Below are 19635 nucleotides of genomic sequence, written 5' to 3' on the forward strand. Positions count from 1 at the left end.
ATGGTTGTTACCCTTGGCTTCCCTCCAGGTCCAAGTCACTTCATCTCTATTGGGGGCAGGGCAACTGCTAATTTACAAAAGACAGCAAGGAAGCAGGGCCGGATATAGCCAGTCTGATGTGGGGGTGCAGTAAAAATGTCAGGGGGGGCAGAGAATAGGGTCAGCAGTTTGTAAGTCAGTGTACTGAAGCCATTAGTTTGTAGGGCAGTGTATAGGGCTTGGCAGGGAGGACAGGGGTCAGCAGGGCAGAGTTCAGGGGTCAATAGTAAGTGGGACAGAGTTCAGAGGTCAGTAGTAAATGATGCAGCGTTCAGGGTTTAGTAGTGGGCGAGACAGATTTCAGGGGTCAGTAGTAAGCGAGGCAGAGTTCAGGGTTTAGTAGTAGGCGAGACAGAGTTCGGGGTCAGTAGTAAGTGATGCAGAGGAAAGATTTTGCCTTCAGTGGGAGGGAATTAAAGGGGGAGCAGGGCCCTTGTACTCACAAAATACTCCTACTTACTATGTCCCAAGTGACAGTCTCACACATACACATAAACCTCAGAACGAAGGGTTATTTTTAAAAATTAAATCATTTCCATCACTGCTTTTCTGCACACAAGAATTGATCACTTTGTCTGACACAGCCTACTTTAAAGAAGAATTTAATTAACCACCTTCCGCCCATCCTATAGTACAATGACGGGCGCAAGGTGGTTCTCTCGTTCTGATAGGACGTCATATGACGTCCTTCCGTTCTCACCGCGCATGCGCGGCTCAGGGAGCGCGCATCGCAGCGATCGCCGGTGCGCTGTGTCCCTCGGACACAGCGGATCACAGAAAGAGCCGAAGATGTCGGCTCGGTCATGTGATCAGCTGTGTCCAATCACAGCTGATCACATGTAAACACGGAAATGTCGGTTATCGGCATTTCTCTCCTCTCGAGCTGTCACGCTGACAGCTCGAGAGGAGAGCCGGTAATCGGCTTTCCGCGTAGGGGACATGTACACTGATCATCAGGGCACTGATGATCAGTGTGCCCTGATGATCAGTGTGGTCCCAGAAGTGCCACCTGTCAGTGTCCATCAGTGCCAGCAGTCAGTGCTCATCAGTGCCACGTGCCAGTGCCCAGCAGTGCCACATCAATGCCACATATCAGTGCATACCAGTGCACATCAATGCCACATATCAAATCCCAGCTGAGCTGCCTTTCAATGTCACCCATCAGTGCCAGTCAGTGCCACCTATCAATGCCTATCAGTGCTGCCAATCTGTACCACCTATCAGTGCCAGTCAGTGTCGCCTATCAGTGCGCATCAGTGCCGCCTATCAGTGCCTGTCAGTGCCGCCTATCAGTGTCATGTATCAGTGCTGCCTTTCAGTGCCCATCAGTAATGCCCATCAGTGCAACCTTCCAGTGCCTCCTCATCAGTACCCATCATTGCCACCTATCAGTGTCCATCAGTGCAGCCTATCAGTGCCCATCAGTGCAGCCTCATTAGCGCACATCAGTGAAGGAGAAAAATCACTTATTTACAAAATTGTATAACAAAAACTAAGAAAAAAGTTTTTTTTTCAAAATTTTCTGTGGTTTTTGGTTTGTTTAAGAAAAAATAAAAATCCCAGAGGTGATTAAATACCACCAAAAGAAAGCTCTATCTGTCTCAAAAAAAATGATAAAATTTCATATGGGTACAGTGTTGCATGACCACGCAATTGTCATTCAAAGTGCGACAGCGCTGAAAGCTGGAAATCGGCCTGGGCAGGAAGGGGGTATAAGTGCCCTGTAGGCTAGTGGTTAAAACCAGCAACTGTTGAGATATTGGACACCGTGGTCTGGACTATGTATAATATAATGTATAGAGTGTAGGGGAGTAAGTAACAAACACAACAACATATACAGTGCAGTAGTCAGGATGAACACCCCATTCACATCAAAGTTCCCCCCTACATCAAAGTTCCCTGAATGCTCCCCTTACAACAGAGCTCCTCAGCAATCCCCCCTTATAGCGGAGTCTTCACAGTCCCCCCTTACAGCAGAATCCCTCATACATCAAAGCCGCCAACGTTCCCCTATACATCAGGGTGCCCAGATTGCCTCCCTTCATCAGGGTTTCTAGAGCCCCCCTTACATCAGAGTCCCCTTTACATCAGAGTCAACAGAGTTCCTTTTTATATCAGTTACCCCACTCCTTCCTTACATCAACACCCCCCCTACATCAGTGTCCTTACTCCCCCTTTACATAAGTGTCACCTCACAGAGTAATTGACCGATTAACTGCCCCACAGAGATTGCCAGTACTCCCAGAGACTTACCTAGAGAACACTCCCACAGAGACTGCCCCCCCCTAGGCTCACACCGATTAGGACAAAAAGAGAGAGTACTGAATGTAAGTACAGCTACCAGCAGTACCTGGCTGAAGAGAATTTAAAGCACTGTGATAGACAAGGTGAGGGGCTGGACAATCACAAGCAGGCTTCCACTCCCTCTCTCAACGAGTCCTGGGCAAGGCAAAGCAGGGCTCTGCTAATGACATGGCTACTGGTGGACGTCACCACACAGATGTGAACCAGGACCCAAGGCCTAGGTCGAGACCAGCAGTTTACAAGTCAGCCTGTTCTGAAGCTGTGCATGCACAATTCAGAGCTGGAAACAAGCCTATCTTTTTATGGGCAATTTTCTCCTGTCCGAGAACAATTACAGATAGGAAAAAAAAGTGCCTGGTTTTTGCAAACAATAAGTACGTTTATGGACGGTTGGCGACACTGCTATGAAACCAAAATGGCATCAAAAGAAGTGCCTGCATCTTTTTCCATACTGTATGGAAGCACATTGCATATGTGTGAATGGGCCCTATAGACTATAATGGAGTCCCTTGTCATGCATTGTTGCGTGACAGCTGAATTGTGACAAATCACCTAGGTCTGAACAAGACTTGGTTCCATTGACACTGATTTGGTGCACTTCTCCCGCAGCTCATGTGCAGCACAAGGTACCCACATTTTAATACAGGTTAACTGCACTTCACCATAGATTTCTTTTATGTCCTGCAGTTTTGTTGTGCTTTCAGAACGCACAGCAGAACAACGGGACATGGTAGAAGCCTATGGAAAAGCACAGATGACCCGCATCAAAATGTGGGTACCTTGCGCTGCACAAGAGCAGTGGGAGAAGTGCACCAAATCAATGTGAAAGAAGTCTAAGAGTATATTATAAAACTCAAGCCTTATATAGCCCAGGGATGATAAAAAAAAAGGATAAAAAACCCCTGCTAATTATGCAAATAAGGAGCTGTCCCTCCAGCAGGGGGCGCTCTGGGGACAATCAGCCTGAAATGAGGAAGGTAGTTGAACATAAGGAAGGAATATCCAGATCAGCACTGCCATGCCACATTCTCCTGGTGGAAAGGAGTTCATGGCACCCAGGACAGTGCCAGTCTGAGCTACAAAGAGCTCTGCACGGAAGTGCAGACTGGGGAGAGGGAGATGCCTACCTCAAACACAGCCCAGATAATGAATGAGCCGATCCACTGCTCCACTCCCCTGAGTCTAGCCCCGCTCCCCCTTCCTGAGATAGCCACACCTGCACACTTAACCCACCACTGCCTGTTCTGAAAGCACGACCCCCTGAGAGTGATATAATGAATGAGCTGATCCACTGCTCCACTCCCCTGAGTTTAGCCCCGCTCCCCCTTCCTGAGATAGCCACACCTGCACACTTAACCCACCACTGCCTGTTCTGACAGCGCGCCCCCTGAGAGTAATTACCCTGTCTTCACTTATCAACCTGTTCTGGTGGATGACGAGTGGCTCCCCTTCCCACCTCATGAAAGCACTGCACCTCCTTCCCTGAACACAGGATATTCCTTGGCTTTGGTGGGGCACAATTGAAATTTGGGGGGGCACAGCCCACCCCAGCACCCCCCTAGACCCGGCCATGCAAGGAAGGAAGATATTCCTCAATGCAGCTCACAAAATGGGACAAGGGCACTTAATTTCTTTCAGGGTCAACAAGTATTTTCTGTATTTGCTGAAAAGAGAGCTTAGCTAGAAAAAAAGGAAATTAAAGCAGCCATCACATCCAAGTCCTGGTGAGTCGTAACATATTACGTGTGCTCTTGAATTAATTATCCTTTAAAATATATTAAGATTTTATCTCCTACATACTGTATTTGAGTGGCTTTCCCCAGAGTATCAATTTTTTTGTAATATGTCTCGTAAATAAAGAAAACCCACCATATAAGGATATTCTCATCATGGTCATTACATAGGAAACAACACTTTTCCATGTGCTTTTAGGACTCACCTATATTCTCATTTTTACCTGTCTAGCTTGGTGATTTGTTACGCCTGAGAACCATTAAGAACAAGCAGAAATGTTTACTCTGCGCTGGTCAGAGGTTACACACTGCATCACATATTGCCTTTTTGTACAGAATTTTAATGAACTAGAAATGGGCTTACTCTGCAATGTTTAGGAGTGAAGAAAACATCTCATCAGTGAATACTATATACCTTGTTGCAGCTGTGAAATATTCATGAGCCTTGGACATGAGACAACATTTAAGGCAGTTACTGGATTGTTCTAATGAGGAATCCTGCTGCTGTTCACAGTTCTTAAAGCAAACATGGTACACAGCAGATTCCATGAAATAAGCATCCAGCTGACAAAAAGAAATGCTATAGCATTCTAATGTATTTTCCATGTTGAGACTAAATAAATGTACAGACATGAATGAGATAAATTTATCACAACTTGACATATGAAAGTATTTGACCTGAGGGTTCTCGAATTTGTAGACACATAGGTTTATTGGAAAGCTAATTTCAGTTAAAACCTACCTGGCAGCCTTCCTCATCCAGTGTACTAGACTTTCACGGCAATAAAGAGTACAATAGTGCAATTAACTGCAGAACTCAAACAGCTCTTCATTGTCTATGGCCTTCACAAAGGGCCGTTTAATTGGACCCTAGGAAGTCAGCTCAAAACCTTCACTTTACAAATCATTGAAGAGAAACCGCTCATTTGAAGGATTCCGCAATATATATATATAACCCATATAATTTTATATATGCATTTTGTCCATTAAACATTTAAGAAAAAAAACTCATCTTCTCGATGTGGATGAAAAATATGTACAGTACAAGTTCACTCTAAACCCTAAAAATTATTTATGTCTCTTAGCTTTTCAGCAATAATCAATGTGGTATCTTTCATCAGTGAATAACAAATGCTCATGGATTAAAACGTAACTGCAGGCAGATATAAAAAAAACTGAATATGCAGTAACATATTCATCAAAATAATTTAATGTCATTGTAATTCAACTAGTGGCAGTGCATTGATTGCTTTTGATATCAGCTCTTGTAAAGATTCTGTATAGCGTCAGTTAGACTGGGCCAGTGCTGGCCAATCTCTGTTGCAGTGTAAAGTACTCACAGTAAACATGTAGATTAAAATGCAAGTAGAGATTTAGACCACCTTAAAATAAAGTTATTGAGTTTGTGATCGACTTAAATGGTCTCTATGGGTGTATTTTAACCACTTCCCTTCCGGCCCATGTATATAAACGGCCGGACAGGAGCAGTGCAGGAGCAGGTTGCCGTTCATAAACAGCGCCCGCATTTTCAGCCTGTGTGCGCTCACTGGGAGCACGCAGCACTGCGATCCAGTGCCCACTGTGTCCGGAGGATACCAATCGCTGTACGGGACCTCTGTGTGAGGTCCCGATCATGTGATTACTGATTGGCCAATCAGTGATCACATGAATAGTAGTAAGCAAGATGTCACTTCTGACATCATTGCTTACTACTAGTGAAATCTGTGCATGATCACAGAGGTCACATGGTACAAGGCTATTCACAACAGCCTTGTACCATGTGACAAGCTACGACCAATCAAAACTCTCAGAGTATTTCTCAATGACTGCAAGAATGCAGTCAGAGAGAAGGAGCAATGATTGCTTTTACAGCCTTTATGGGTGTAAAAGCAATCAGTGTAAAAAAATAAATAAATCTTCATACCCCCCCCACAAGTAGTACAGTGTCACTATGTTGACAGTATGCTAAAAAAAACCATTAATAATAATATAAAAAAAAATTAAAAAAATTAAAAAAAAAAAATTATGAAAAATTATAATTTTTGGTTCTAAACTACTTTGAGTTACTTTTTTTTTTTTATTAAAAAGATAGCTGAATACATTTTTGCCAAGATTTATGAAGACAGATTATTTGCAAAATTTTATAAGAAAAACACTTTTTTTCAAAATTTTTGGACTTTTTCATTTTTATAGCAAAAAAAAAAAAAAAAAAATCCCAGTGGTGAATAAATACCACCAAAATAAAGTTTTATCCGTTTCAAAAAAATGCTAAAAAAAATTCATATGGGTACAGTGTTGCATGACCGTGCAATTGGCATTCAAAGTGTGACAGCGCTGAAAGCTAAAAATTGGCCTGGACAGGAAGGGGGTAAAAGTGTCCGGACTTGAAGTGGTTAACTATCTGCTTTCATACTGACATAAACCTGAATAGTTTGATCCTACTGAATATGTTGTGAACTGATAACTTCCTGTACACTCATATCAATTACATTGCTCTATGAGGACTACAAAACCATGCTTGCTCTATGTTATGAACATTGGAGTTCAGTAGTCCTATCTTGTTTCTGTTGTCCTGGCATGGAAGGGAGAGTAAATGTTGTCACCCTAGGACAGGAAGTGTGTTACTGGCAGAATTTTCAGGTAAAACTAAAGAAAAAAAAAAGCTTAATAAGGAAACAAATATAGTTACTACATCTAAAGACTGGCAAGCTGCAATATATTACACGTTTAGAGTTTAAAGCGGGTCTTCAGCTTCCCACCCAATCTTTTTTTTTTGTTTTTACCCCTGCTTAGCTTTTGCCAGTTTCTACACAGTTTGGATACTCTCCCACCCAGAAGATCCAGCGATGTCCTGCCAGGACCCTCTTCTCAACAACTGCCGCTTAGGTCCCACGCCGCCATATTTTTGTTTGATGTCATCAGGACTCACACAGGCTCTTCTGGGTTTATCCGGCGGGCCTCCTGATGGCATGCTGCTAGGCCTACCCCCCTCCTTCTTTGTGAATGAAACATTAAAGGCCTCCTGGGATATGTGATGTACACATCCCAGGATGCACAGCGCACAGAATACATGTCATTCACCTAGGCAAATGACATTTATTGGAGCTGAGAAAAAAAAAGGGTTAACCAAACAAAGCCACTATACAAGTATGTGGTGGACAGGTGGACAGGTGGACAGGAGACACTTTCTATTTATGGGTGAAAATTTGCTTTAAATACACTTGATAATTATACATTTTACAAAAGGTTTCAAAGGAGTGTTACACAAGAGAATTAACATTTTACAGAAATAAATACTTCTCCCTGGTAGCAGATATGTCTGTTAATGCCTGCCTATTTTACAAAGATCTGTCCAGAAAGCACTTCCTACTGGGATGCTCACTCTCTTTTCTCTCAGAAAAAAATGTCAGCTCTTCCCAGAGAACCATTTGCAGATCATGTTAACTATTCCACGCTCCAAAATAGAACAAAGTCAGAATGCTATACAGGACAGCAACATTTCAGCACTGCTTTCTTTTACTATTGTTTGAGGTGCCATCATACACAGTCAGGCCATTAGATACCACCGAATATGTTCTGACCCAAGAGACAGAGATAAGCATCTCGGGACACTAGCAGACTCTTTCTATAAGAAAGGTTACAAGGACAAAACTATCAACACCAGCATAAACACACCCTTGAGAACCCGAAGAGAAAATCTACTTCAGTACAAAGAGAAAAAAACAAACAACCGTGTACCTCTAGTAACCACATACGACTCAGCACTAGAAGGAATAACAAAAATAATCAAAGATTTACAACCCATCATAACAGAGGATGGAACTCTGAAAGAAATATTCCAGCAACCCCCAATACTAGCTTTCAGACAACCCCCAACCTCAGAAATAAACTAATCAGTAGGAAACTTCCTTCTGATCAAAATGTCACAAATAATGGAAGCAAACCCTCCAATAAGAAACGCTGCAAACTGTGCAACCAAATCAATCCATCAAAAAGTGTCAGACACTCAAAAGGGATCTTCAATATCTCCGGATCATACAGCTGCACCTCCAGTAATGTTGTGTACCTTATCCAGTGCAGAAAGTGTAGCAAAGGATCTTATGTTGGCGAAACAGGACAGAAGTTGCAAACAAGGATGAATCTGCACAGACATACCATCAAGGAACATAAAGAAGATGACTTTTGCACACCTGTGGGACAGCATTTTGCACAACTGGACCACATTGTGGAAGACCTCAATGTTTTAGTTCTTAAAGGAAATTTCAAATCCATTCAGGAAAGAAAAACTTTTGAACTAAGAATGATAATTCAATTTGACACAAGAGATAAAGGCCTTAATTTGGACATGGGATTCCTCAATCATTATCCAACATATTTATGACTGTGAGTGCTGTCCCCCCCCCCCCCCCCTCTTTGCTTTTGCTTTGCTGTTCTTATCTCTAGGCTTAACTTAGGCTTGTGTTTTTTTCTGCCTTTTTTTTTTTTCTCCATCCCCACATATCTTCTAACATTTTGCTAAAACTTTGTAACAGTACTGCTTGGACCTTGAAGAAGGGGACATACCCCGAAAGCTTGTCCTCAAAATTGTATGTTAGTGCAAATAAAAAAAGTATCACGGACAGTACTGAATTGTTTCTTTTACTATTGTTGAACTCCAGACACACCTAAAAACTCCTTTTGATTCAAGTAATTTTTTTCATTAAAAATCATTAAGTATATTTTACATACTATCATAAGTGCACACAATGTTTAACTTCCTATAATACCCTGCACAATGGAACACAGAGTGAGATAGTGAGAAGTTGAACCATTGTGAGCCAACCAGGGTCTATCATATTGCACAAAGCTATCAATGCTCTCAACTTTAGTCTTCATGCACACTGGATAGCTGCTGTTTTTGGCTTTTGACTTTTTTTTCCACAACTAGTAAACCCCCCAGCATGTTATCCTATGTGTCCATGCACACATAGACTGTAATCAACGTTTTTTGGCAGGGGCGTTTTTTGGCTGGAAAAAACCCCCAGAACTAGTAGGTTTCTAGAGGAGTTTTTTAGCTGTAAAAACGCTGTAATGCTGAAAAATGCGGCAAAACGAGGTAAATCATGGCAAACCAGCGTTTTTGGACTTTTTTTTGGTAAGAAAACATCAAAAAAAGGCATACGCGGACAAACGCGGCTAAAAGCTAATACAATAAAGCTAAAAACCGCTGAAAAACTCACATTTTACACAGCTAACCAACGTTATTAAAACGCCCAGTGTGCATGGAGCCTTCAAGTGGTTCAAAACATCAGACATTAAATATGATTATAGCATATCCTTCTAGCGATAATAACATGTAAAATGCAGCAGGCTGTTGTATCCAAATTGATTGATGGATCAACTTGCGTACATTTAGCCTGCCCATGCATGGTTCGAATCTTGGACAGTTCCTGCTGAACTGACTGAGATTCGAACCGTCTATGGCCAGCATAAGTGTCGTTTTTGTCTGCTGTCTCTTCCTCTACTATCAGCATTAATCATTTCTGACAAGTTTTCCTGGCACCAAGAGGTAAAAAGGTGACAGGGGAGTGATCTTCAGCAGATTGGCAGCCGCAGCTCTGTTTCTGTGTGGAGATAGGGGTGTCCCTTCCCTACAATCAGCTCTCAGAACTCTCCTCACTGATGTAACTTCAGCTCTCTGCCCTCTGTTTTTCAGAGCTTAGAGATCCTGTGTAAATTCTGCATTTTGAATGGATGTAGGGGACAGAAACTATAGGTAAATGGGTACAACTTATGTAGGAGGATTTGTTTCATCGCTGTGTATCACCTGAGGCCAGTCACTTCCTTGGGTATATGTAAGGGTTTACAACCACTTGATGTTTAGGTGTTTGGCAGGAGAGGAATGGTCAGAAATAAAATCATCATTCTACTGCTTCCCTTAACTGTTCAATCAGAATACAGGGGAAGGCAGGGGAAAGCAGGTGACCAAGAAAGCAGACATCCATTGAATGGTTCTGTTCAAATACTTACATTTTCAGGGGGGAAAGCGTCTTTTTATAGGTGAGTCAATTACCTTTCACAGATCCAGAAGCACGGTGCTTTCAGACCTATCCATTTTCATAGATTCAGAGACATTTGCCTCCTCCTCCACCACCGTTGTTTCACTAAAGATTAAAACTTTATTTTCCTCTATCATGAGGCAGTCTTATTTAATTTATCGAATAATACTGCATATAACTAACTTTCTATAGATTTTTTTTTTTTTATTTAAACTGAACATTTTATTTTGTACAGTATGAAAAAGACAAAAGCTCTATTTAGCAATAACAAAACTCAACTAAAGCATAATCTGTTGATGTTATATTCAAACCACAATTCAACCCAACACAATGGCAAGACTTCACTCACTGCTGAAATCATTTTGAGAATTGCCAACAAATGTACTACATAATACAATAAATAAGTTCTATTGTGCCAGCAAATTACAAGTATATTTGTAAAGCTTAATATCTAGGTTAAAAAACACCCAACATGTACAGCAATAAATCAAAACCTGACCTAACCAGTAAGATTTACCCCACGTGAACTTTGGAGCTGCTAATTGTAGAGAAGGTGTATAATGTTAACTTGAACATATAAGGTGCCTACACTAGTAACTGCATCAAAATATAACACTTATGACATCGCACCCTGAAAATGTAATAAGAAGATGTGGACTGAAAAAAATATATTTATGACAATACATATATTTTTAAGCAGTACTGTGTAAAATCCCGAGGCTTAAAAAAAACAATTAGCCTTTTTTTAAACAGCGAATTTCACAAAAAAGGATCAAACCTGGAGGCTTTAACTTAAATTTAAATTTTAACTTTAAATTATTTATATTTATAATTAACTTTAAATTTTTACATTGTTATAAACATGGTAAAGATTACTAAAACCAACACATTGTCAGTAATTCAATTACATGCCACGTTGTAATTATATAGCTTAAAAGGTATGCTTAATTTTTTCAAAATTATTAATAACTACAGTACATAAATATATAACCAATACATAATTATGTATCATATGCCAGTTCTATACCAGTCATCTACAATGAAATACATGTTTTTTTCTGAAACTAGAGAAAGAATTCTTTGTTTTATTAATCTTTGACACACCTAGTAACTATAAAATTTGGGGGGAAGGTACTAATTTATAGTTAAAATCAAGAGAGCATTTCAAGTACTTGCCAAATAATTCAATAAAAATAATTTATTTATAAAAACACCACACCTTTCCTTTGGGTTTAGCTGGTGGGAAACTAATAGTCTGAGCACTTGAAAATTACTAAATCATTGCATCTTGATTTAAGAGTCTGAAACTTGGCACTTACTTTGCCGAAATATTCAAGAATGTGAAAACCAGGTGGCAGCTGGGTAGAGACTTGGATTTCCCTTTTCAGGTACTGCTCTAATGTAGCAGCAAGGTGCCTCAGGCCTTCTTTCATTTCTTTGTTAAGTTCTTTGAAATCTGAAAGTATACCAGGGTGGGGAAAAGAAGTAGGCGGTAATAAAAGGTGGGCCATCGAGTGGGAGGAAATTATATATCTTCAATATACACAGTAGGCTTAAAAAAATGTAGAAACAAAATAAATCACTTGTTCTGCTTATGCCACACAGACATAAAATATTCCACATCACACAGGTGTTTGAAAATAATTTACCTGTGATTTGAGTCTGCAGGAATAAAACAGATGTTAAAACAGATGTCAAATGTCAAATGACTAAAGGATTTTACAACACATACTTTTCTTCTTAATGTTGACATCATTAAAACCTATCAATTGTGTTCATCGTTCCTGCTTTACTATTCCATAGATTCATACTACTGAAATGGTCTTTGCTGCCATGAGTTCAACCAGATATCAAAGCAGATTACATTTTATTTTACTTCATTACAACTCAATTAATTAATGTGACATTTAAAAAAGGTAATAAATGATAGTAAAATTGGCTTTTACGTTGAAAATAATAAAATGTCTCTACACCAAAGGTTCGAGAAGAATGATTCCCATCAGTTTCTATAGCTTTACTACAAGAATTGGACAAACAGCAACAACTGGGATTTGCATTCATTTCCCAATTAAAAACCATTGGAGCTCTTGTCTGATATCTGCAATTAACTTTTCAAAAGCTCTTCACAATGTGACAAATGGGATTCTCATGTAGGGGTTACCCTGCGATCTTCGCCCACCTTTGGGCTCAGCAAACATACGATCTTTATCTCTAGGAGTGATGTAGTGCCAGGGGTTACTGAGCCAATCACCATCACTCACAGTATGTTGTCACAGATCTGGCCCTAGGATGAAGCTGTAGGCTCAGAGGCAAAGTCTCTCAAGTTGGAGCACCCTACTGAGTGCAGTTCTAAGTTTTCTTCCTGCAGTGCAGCAGCCATTCACATCAGGACAAGCTGAAGCTGGTAGTTCTCCTGCATACTACAAAAAGTATGTGAGAGACATGGGGGATTATCAGGCCAACAGCACATATAAATGGCAAGATGCCACTGTTATTAATTGTCTGTCACTCGGGTCATCCCTGGTGAAGTCTCCCTCAAGGATTGGAGATGTATATTATGGGAATACCAATATGCCCAAACTTCCTCAAAGGGAGGAGAACTTAAGGAGGCCCCAACTGTATGTACAGGACTCTAGGAAAAATGGAATATCACAGCGAAATGATACTAAAAAGGAGGGGGGCTTACAGGATTCCACCCCCTAATTCTAGGGTGGAGAGAGGTTATGAGGAAGGAAGATACCAATATAATGTCCAAGTGCAGAACAGATACCAATCTTTGGATGAAGGAAGTGACGTCAGACGTTGCCGGAAGTATAGCGGCAGCCATTTTCGATGATTTCCGGACTGGTAACACACATTAGTAGGAGAGCAGGCTTAAGGAGAGAAACAAATGCTGTGGATTACTCTGCAAATGTAAGCACTTTTTTTTAATAAAGTAAGAAGGTGGTATGCGATGGTTGTATGTTCTTCTTGAGTATATGATATCATTGTCGTTGGAGCACTGAAAGCCACAGTGTTTGGAGAAAGAGTCTGTTTGATCAAAGCCTCTATTACCTGTCAATCTGGTAAGGTGCATGGACTGACAGGTGTTGGATCACTCGGCTGTCTCACTGTTTTGTGATCACTGGTGCGGTGTTTTAACACTGATTTACATTATATGTTGTTTATGTGTTGACAATATTACACTATGTATGATTTACATCTCTCAGAGGGTCTCGTTTTATTGGGAAGAATTTTGGAAGAAGAATATCAATAATCAACAATCCATACAAAGCGAGGTATTTACCTACTGAGGATAGGAATTGAGGTCACTAGATTGACACTTGGCTATTTGGGGCACGTTATTGAACACTTTGATGTTAGAGCACTATTATTATTTTATTGTGTTATGTTTTGAGGATAATGCACTATGTGTAGTATACTGTCTTGAGGTATAAAAAGAGGAAGAGGAGGAATCTTCTTGGAGGATTATTGGAAGGCGTTGAGAAGTATGAAGATATCACTAGCTTCTATGGGAATATATTGAGACTTTTTGGGACTTTTTGTTGGACGCTATTGAACACATTTTTAGTTCTCCTGCACTGGAAGTCAGTAAGACGGTCACCAAGAACAGCAGGGCTCAGTCTGACTTGGGTAGGAAATACCAAAAGAAGTGTAGGGGGGTGTATTCACCTTAGAATTGGTAGTTTGTAATAGATCTCTCCACGTCTTCCCCTCTACACTCCCCCCCCCCCCCCCCCCCGGCAAGTCCTCCCAGCCAGAAGACATTCCATAGCTGAGCATTATTCATGGTCTCCCACATCTCCACCATGATGGCCTCTTCAGCAAAATGGCCATGGCAGCTCCATATTGAAGACACTTTCACCTTCAACTCTGTCCATACTGCAGGAGGAATGTGCTGCGGTGAAGGAAAAATGTTCTGCAGCAGCAAGCAGTCACAGTCCAGGCTACGCGTTTATCTAATTTTTATTTTACTGCTAATTTGGGAAACAAAATTATGTGTTTCTGTTTGCCCATGTTACTAACCCTTCACTAGATGGATATTACCATGACAAGGAAGAAGTGAGTGAGCAGACCCCCTGCCATTTTGCTACTAGCCTACATCCATTTCACTCTCTTCCAAAAAGGGTTAACCCTGTCAAAACACTAATGCCTGATGTCCAGAAGAAGTGTTGAAACCTCATCCTGTCCATCAGTGCATGCAGACATGTAAATGGTCAGATACAAACATAAAACTTTAAAATAGAATTTTATGTTTTTAAACTAATGTGCAGATGTAATGATAATGGAAAAAAATGTGCAGGAGAGGAGTGTGGAAGGTATGGTGGCAGGCAGTACGTGTGGGAGAAGAGTACAAATGGTATGATGATAGTATGTGCGAGAGAGAAGTGCAAAATGCAGAAAGCAGGCAGCATGTGCAGTGCATAGAATATGACTGTGGGCAATACATTCAGGTGAACAGTATGGAGGGTATCACCAGCATACTGCAGGTAAAAGCATGGAACCGCTCATTATTAAAAGCAGGACCAAGTGCTCTCTGACTGCATGTTGGGACATGCTTTGGCCTGTATGCCATGCATAGTATGCAGTTTGTCTACTGTGAATTAGCATATATGCTCTGGGTGAGTGTGTGTTTGAAAATAAAGGGGTCAGTAGAAGACACAAAAGAGGTGAATGTGCATCCCAAACTGAAAGCTACAACTCATTTCGCCACGCTCGCCTTTAGGTTTCAGGGATCTGTTCCACTTGAATACAAAGACTAAGGAGATACATTTGCCAAAATAAATATGGGTTAAGATATTGGTTGGTATCTAAATATGTATGTGTGCTTTCATTATATGCTATAGGACAAAAAAAGACCACTAAGGATAACTAAAATGCATTAACCCAGCAGATCAGAAGTACTATGTATCTAAATCTGTACCGAGTAGCCACTGAGCAGGAAAAATACAGCAGCAAACTGCAGATAATGGTATAACCACTCCACAGAACCAACTCACTTCCTAGTCTCTAGTATGTAACCAAATTTGTCACTCAACCCAGAAGACTAAGGACACAGTGTGAGTGCAGAGCCTCACGACATACGACATCACTTTATAATGGTGTAAAGAGTGGCACAGACCTCATCACCTCTCCACATCATTGAACACTGGCCAGTCCAGAGAAGAGGAAAAGAGCACCAAGACATCACGTGACTAGCTTAAGGACTTTGGAAAGGTAAGTATATAAAACAAAATACTGCCTAAAATACTGCTGGTCAGGGGCGGACTGACCATTTGGAAACTCGGGCACTGCCCGAAGGCCCGGGGTCAGTAGGGGGCCCCATGAGATGCCCCTGGTACCTTTTTCATAGGCTTTTTTGAGTTTGGGCAAGGACACAGGGGCCCCATGATCCCCTATTGCCCGGGGGCCCCATGAATTGTCAGTCCGCCCCTGCTGCCGGTTGCGACCACAAGCAAAAGTCAAACTGGAGGAACAGGGTGCCCAAAGTTGGACTTTACTATTTATATGACTTTGGAATTTAACTAAGATTAAATCACTTTTCGGGAATCTGTTTACACTTAGAAATTAAAAAGTCTGTTTCCTTTGATCAAAATGAAAGCCACTGTAATTCAATGTTCTATGACAAAAAAACATGAAAACTTCCAAGGGGGTGAATACATTTTATAGGCACCCATATAACGTACAACCTGTCTATTTGTCTAGCATAGACATTTGCTGCTGCTGCTCTTAAAACAAGTTGATGGATGGAGATGTCTATGGAAAAAGATAAGCACTTTATACATTCCAGAATGTTGAAAATGCCTTTTGAAACAGTGTAGAAAAATGCTGCAATACAAAACATAAAAATGCAATATACAATCAGTGCAGGGATAAACTGCAGTCCTGTATCTGAAAATAAATCTGCAAATGTTTAACTGCAATTAACTGAACTTTAAAAATATGAATTTAGTACACAATTGTAATTAGAACCACATGGCATAGATTTCACTTCAATTTGTTTCCAGTAGATATGAGGTGAAATCAATCAGATACAAGTTCATCTCTGTGTCAATAGACTTTGTTGCATGGAAAAGCTGGCCAAATGTATTGCCCTATATCAATTATGTACACCTTTTTAATATTAAACAGTGATTTTTTTTTTTTACTTCGTACAGATAGGGAAACCCAAGCATGTTATATCACAACTGAGATACGTATGAGAGTGTTACCAGCAAAAAACTGCAATTCTGTTCAGCCAGTCTTGTAATTCAAGTATGTCTATCAGACAGCACAATTTGGTCCTGGAATATCATGAAGACTAGATACCATTTTAGTAATCCAGTACCCACATTAGGTCTATTCATTGGACAATACAGAATCAGTAATACATGATCATATTTAGTGTCAAACTGACAACAATGCATTAGAATCCTGATTGTCTGAAAAAGCGTTCCCTCCCTCCCCAGTCCTGCTGTACAAGAGATAAAAGGAATCAAGTATAGAAAAAATTCAGGTACTTAAGCAAGCTCTATATTAAAATAAATTTTACAATTTTTACTTAACTCAAAGCTGGATCAAACGTCACCTTTTTATATATGGCTGAATTTTGTAAATAAAATATCAGCGTATTTTCCACACACAGACACTTACTACTTCAGTTTTAGGTATGAAAAACATGTTTCGATCAGAATCTATGACAGTGCAGCCACTGTGAGCTTTTACCTAAAACTACCAGACCTGTCTTCCATTATGCATCTCCACATGACCACACTGTTGCAGGAGCTTGCAATCTAACAGCCCACATTTTAATTCAGCTTTTCTTTAGCAGGGCAACACAAAACCCTAAGGTTTCTACAGAGGTTGCGAGGGGATCCTCGACTAACCCCTAATAAGTTCCCTTGTCCCACTCACCATAAACGTAAGAGGTCCTTCTCTGATGACCAACAAAGTAAGAGAAGACTTTTCTAATGAATATTGATGAAGGAGGCACTTTTGTTATGACCACCAATGTGACCTACACTGACCACTAATGTAAAGGACTTTCTGCCACCAACTATACAGAAATGTAAGAGGTCTCTTGCGCCATTCACCATAAATGTAAGAGGTCCTTCTCTGCAGACCATCAAAAAATCGAGGACCTTTCTCCACTGGCCAGCGATGTATGGGACACTTTCTAATGGCAAGTACATTGATGGTCATTTAAACAGTGTCCCCTACATAGATGGTCAGTGGAGAAGGGTCTACTTTACACTGGTGACTTCTGCACCTACCACCTACGTAAGATGGCATGTCTTCACTGACCATCAATGTAAGTAAAATATACAAGTTGTACTGTCTGCTTTTCTCTCCTGGTCATTAATATTATTTATTTGCTTTAAATTTTGTGGATATATCTACAACTTACTGATTACTGCTAATATACTGTGAGCTATACATATAATTTTTAGCAGATATCATTTTTAGCAGGAGTTTCTGGGACCTGAAAATTATTGCAAGGATTTCTCTGAGTTTAAAAGGCTGAGAAAAACTGTTCTACTGAAATAGCAGAGTGGAAAGAAGTGAGAGCCCATGTCTAGAGGAATGATGTGGCCTTTGTATGCAGTCCTACCAGGTGTACGTATTGATTCCCCTGCATGCCTGAGCTATGGACAATAAAACATTATGCAACCAGATTGCCTCTCGGGGGATCAGTTAGGAATTTTTTTATCCCAGCAGGTGCAAATTGGATCATGCTTTGCTGGGTTTATTTTGTCTTCCTCTGGATCAACTGTGGGTATAGGATTATAACTTTTTTTTTTTCTATGGTTGAACTGGATGGACCTTTGTCTTTTTTCAGCCAGACTAACCATGTAACTATGGACAGATCAAAGGGGGCATTAGACACAGCTAATCCATCCTCTGGATATCTCATTCTCACACCCCTGTCCCTCTTTATTTTCCTCCTCCATGGTTCAGGAAGAATCTAGGACCTCTTTAAAAACAAAAACATAAAAAAAAAAGTATCTGCTTTTCACAAGCCATCATTTTTCACATTATATCTTGGGGTAAAAAGACATTGAGGACTTTTTCTACCTTTTACTTTCTCTAACAGTAAAAAAACAGGGAAAATATCTTGGTTGTAAGTTGCCTGTGGGCCAAACATGAACATGTAATTTGAAAACTGCATTAGGAAATAACTTGTACACGTTAGAAATGTAATACAGTAGGAGAAAAACAGATGGAAGTTATATAAAGGAGACTTTGTGAAGCAAAACACAGTAAATTTACATAGAATAATTCAATTATACAACTATATAGTGTACCAAATAATGTCTAACTCCAACTTTCTGAGACTTTGTTTGAAATAAAGAAGACCAGGAGAAGGTGATGGCTGGTGGAGTTAAAGTGTGGGGCATGGACCTTGCACAGCTAGAGGGGGCCTGCAAATAAGGGATGCTCCAAAAATCTACAGCAAACTTAATTTAAAGAACCTGTGTATGAGAGCTTTTTCTAGTGTCAAAACTACTGTTTTCCAACATACAACGTCAATAGAAATGCAAAATCAAGTTGAGGAAAATGAAATGGAGAAAAGTCACAGCAATATACAATATATGTTCAGCCTTCAGCAGGAAAATGTATTAACGTATGTGTTCTCTGTATAATATTACATTTGGCCACAAGATGGAGCCCGGAATAAATTTACTTTTTTGCAGTAATCAGAAATTGTTTAGTTAATAATAGCTCCCATCAACCTTCATTCTAAGAAAAGGAAACAGGTGCATCCTGGGAACTCAAACTCCATTTTAAGAATTGTGGTAGAGGAAATCATCCATCATCCCTAAAGCACGTTTTGGGCTGAATTTACAGCCCCTACAGACAGCATCACTGGTGAGCATGGACTTATTGCCAGCTGCAGCCTGATTATTTATTTGCATTTTGTATGTATCATACATTGATTGTATGTATTTCTCATGTGTTTTTCCCCATAGTTTCACTTCACCCTGTTTTGTTCATAAAGCTTCAAGATTACATTCAGTCTGGCTTATTGCAGAATAGGAGGGTTTAGCTGCATGTCAAGTTACACACAGGAAACAGGTAACGAAGACAGAACAGTTTCTTGAATGCATGCTCCTGTGTACTTTCCCTTTTGTGGCTGTGCGCATGCACCTTAACCGCTTCCCGTCCGCCCTATAGCAGTAATACTGCTACAGAGTGGTACGGGTGTGCAAAATCACGTATATATATGTGATTTTGCATTTCTGGGTAGGGGCTGCACGCGCCCTACCCGCGCTACTATTTGCGGCCTTGGCTGTCAATCACCGGGTCCCTGCCAGTGATTACTTGCCGGCACCTGATGATCGAGGATTATTACTGACAGGGGAGAGAACTGTATTGTTTACTTAAGCCCTCTGTCAGCTCCTGCACACTGCTATGCATGGCTTACAGTGAAGCACACACACACACACAGTAAAACAGCACACAGCACACAGTTAAGCCTTTGATTGCCCCACAAGTTGCCCTTCCTGCCCAGTGCCATTAGTGAAGTGTCAGTGCTTTTT

The 19635-nt window shown here is 40.5% G+C and overlaps 1 protein-coding gene across 1 annotated transcript in view; it reads right to left on the minus strand.

The window, feature by feature from the left end:
* SMYD3 (SET and MYND domain containing 3) overlaps window positions 1-19635 on the minus strand; it is a 744460-nt gene that overhangs the window by 619351 nt on the left and 105474 nt on the right. The window contains exon 6 of the mRNA XM_089693285.1: window positions 11434-11570. Within this exon, the coding sequence (XP_089549411.1) occupies window positions 11434-11570 (137 nt within the window). The remainder of the gene's footprint in view (window positions 1-11433; window positions 11571-19635) is intronic.

This window comes from Staurois parvus, unplaced genomic scaffold (genome assembly GCF_062004578.1).
Source record: "Staurois parvus isolate SC_StPar_1 unplaced genomic scaffold, SC_StPar_1.0 ptg000619l, whole genome shotgun sequence".
NCBI classification, from domain to species: Eukaryota; Metazoa; Chordata; class Amphibia; order Anura; family Ranidae; genus Staurois; species Staurois parvus.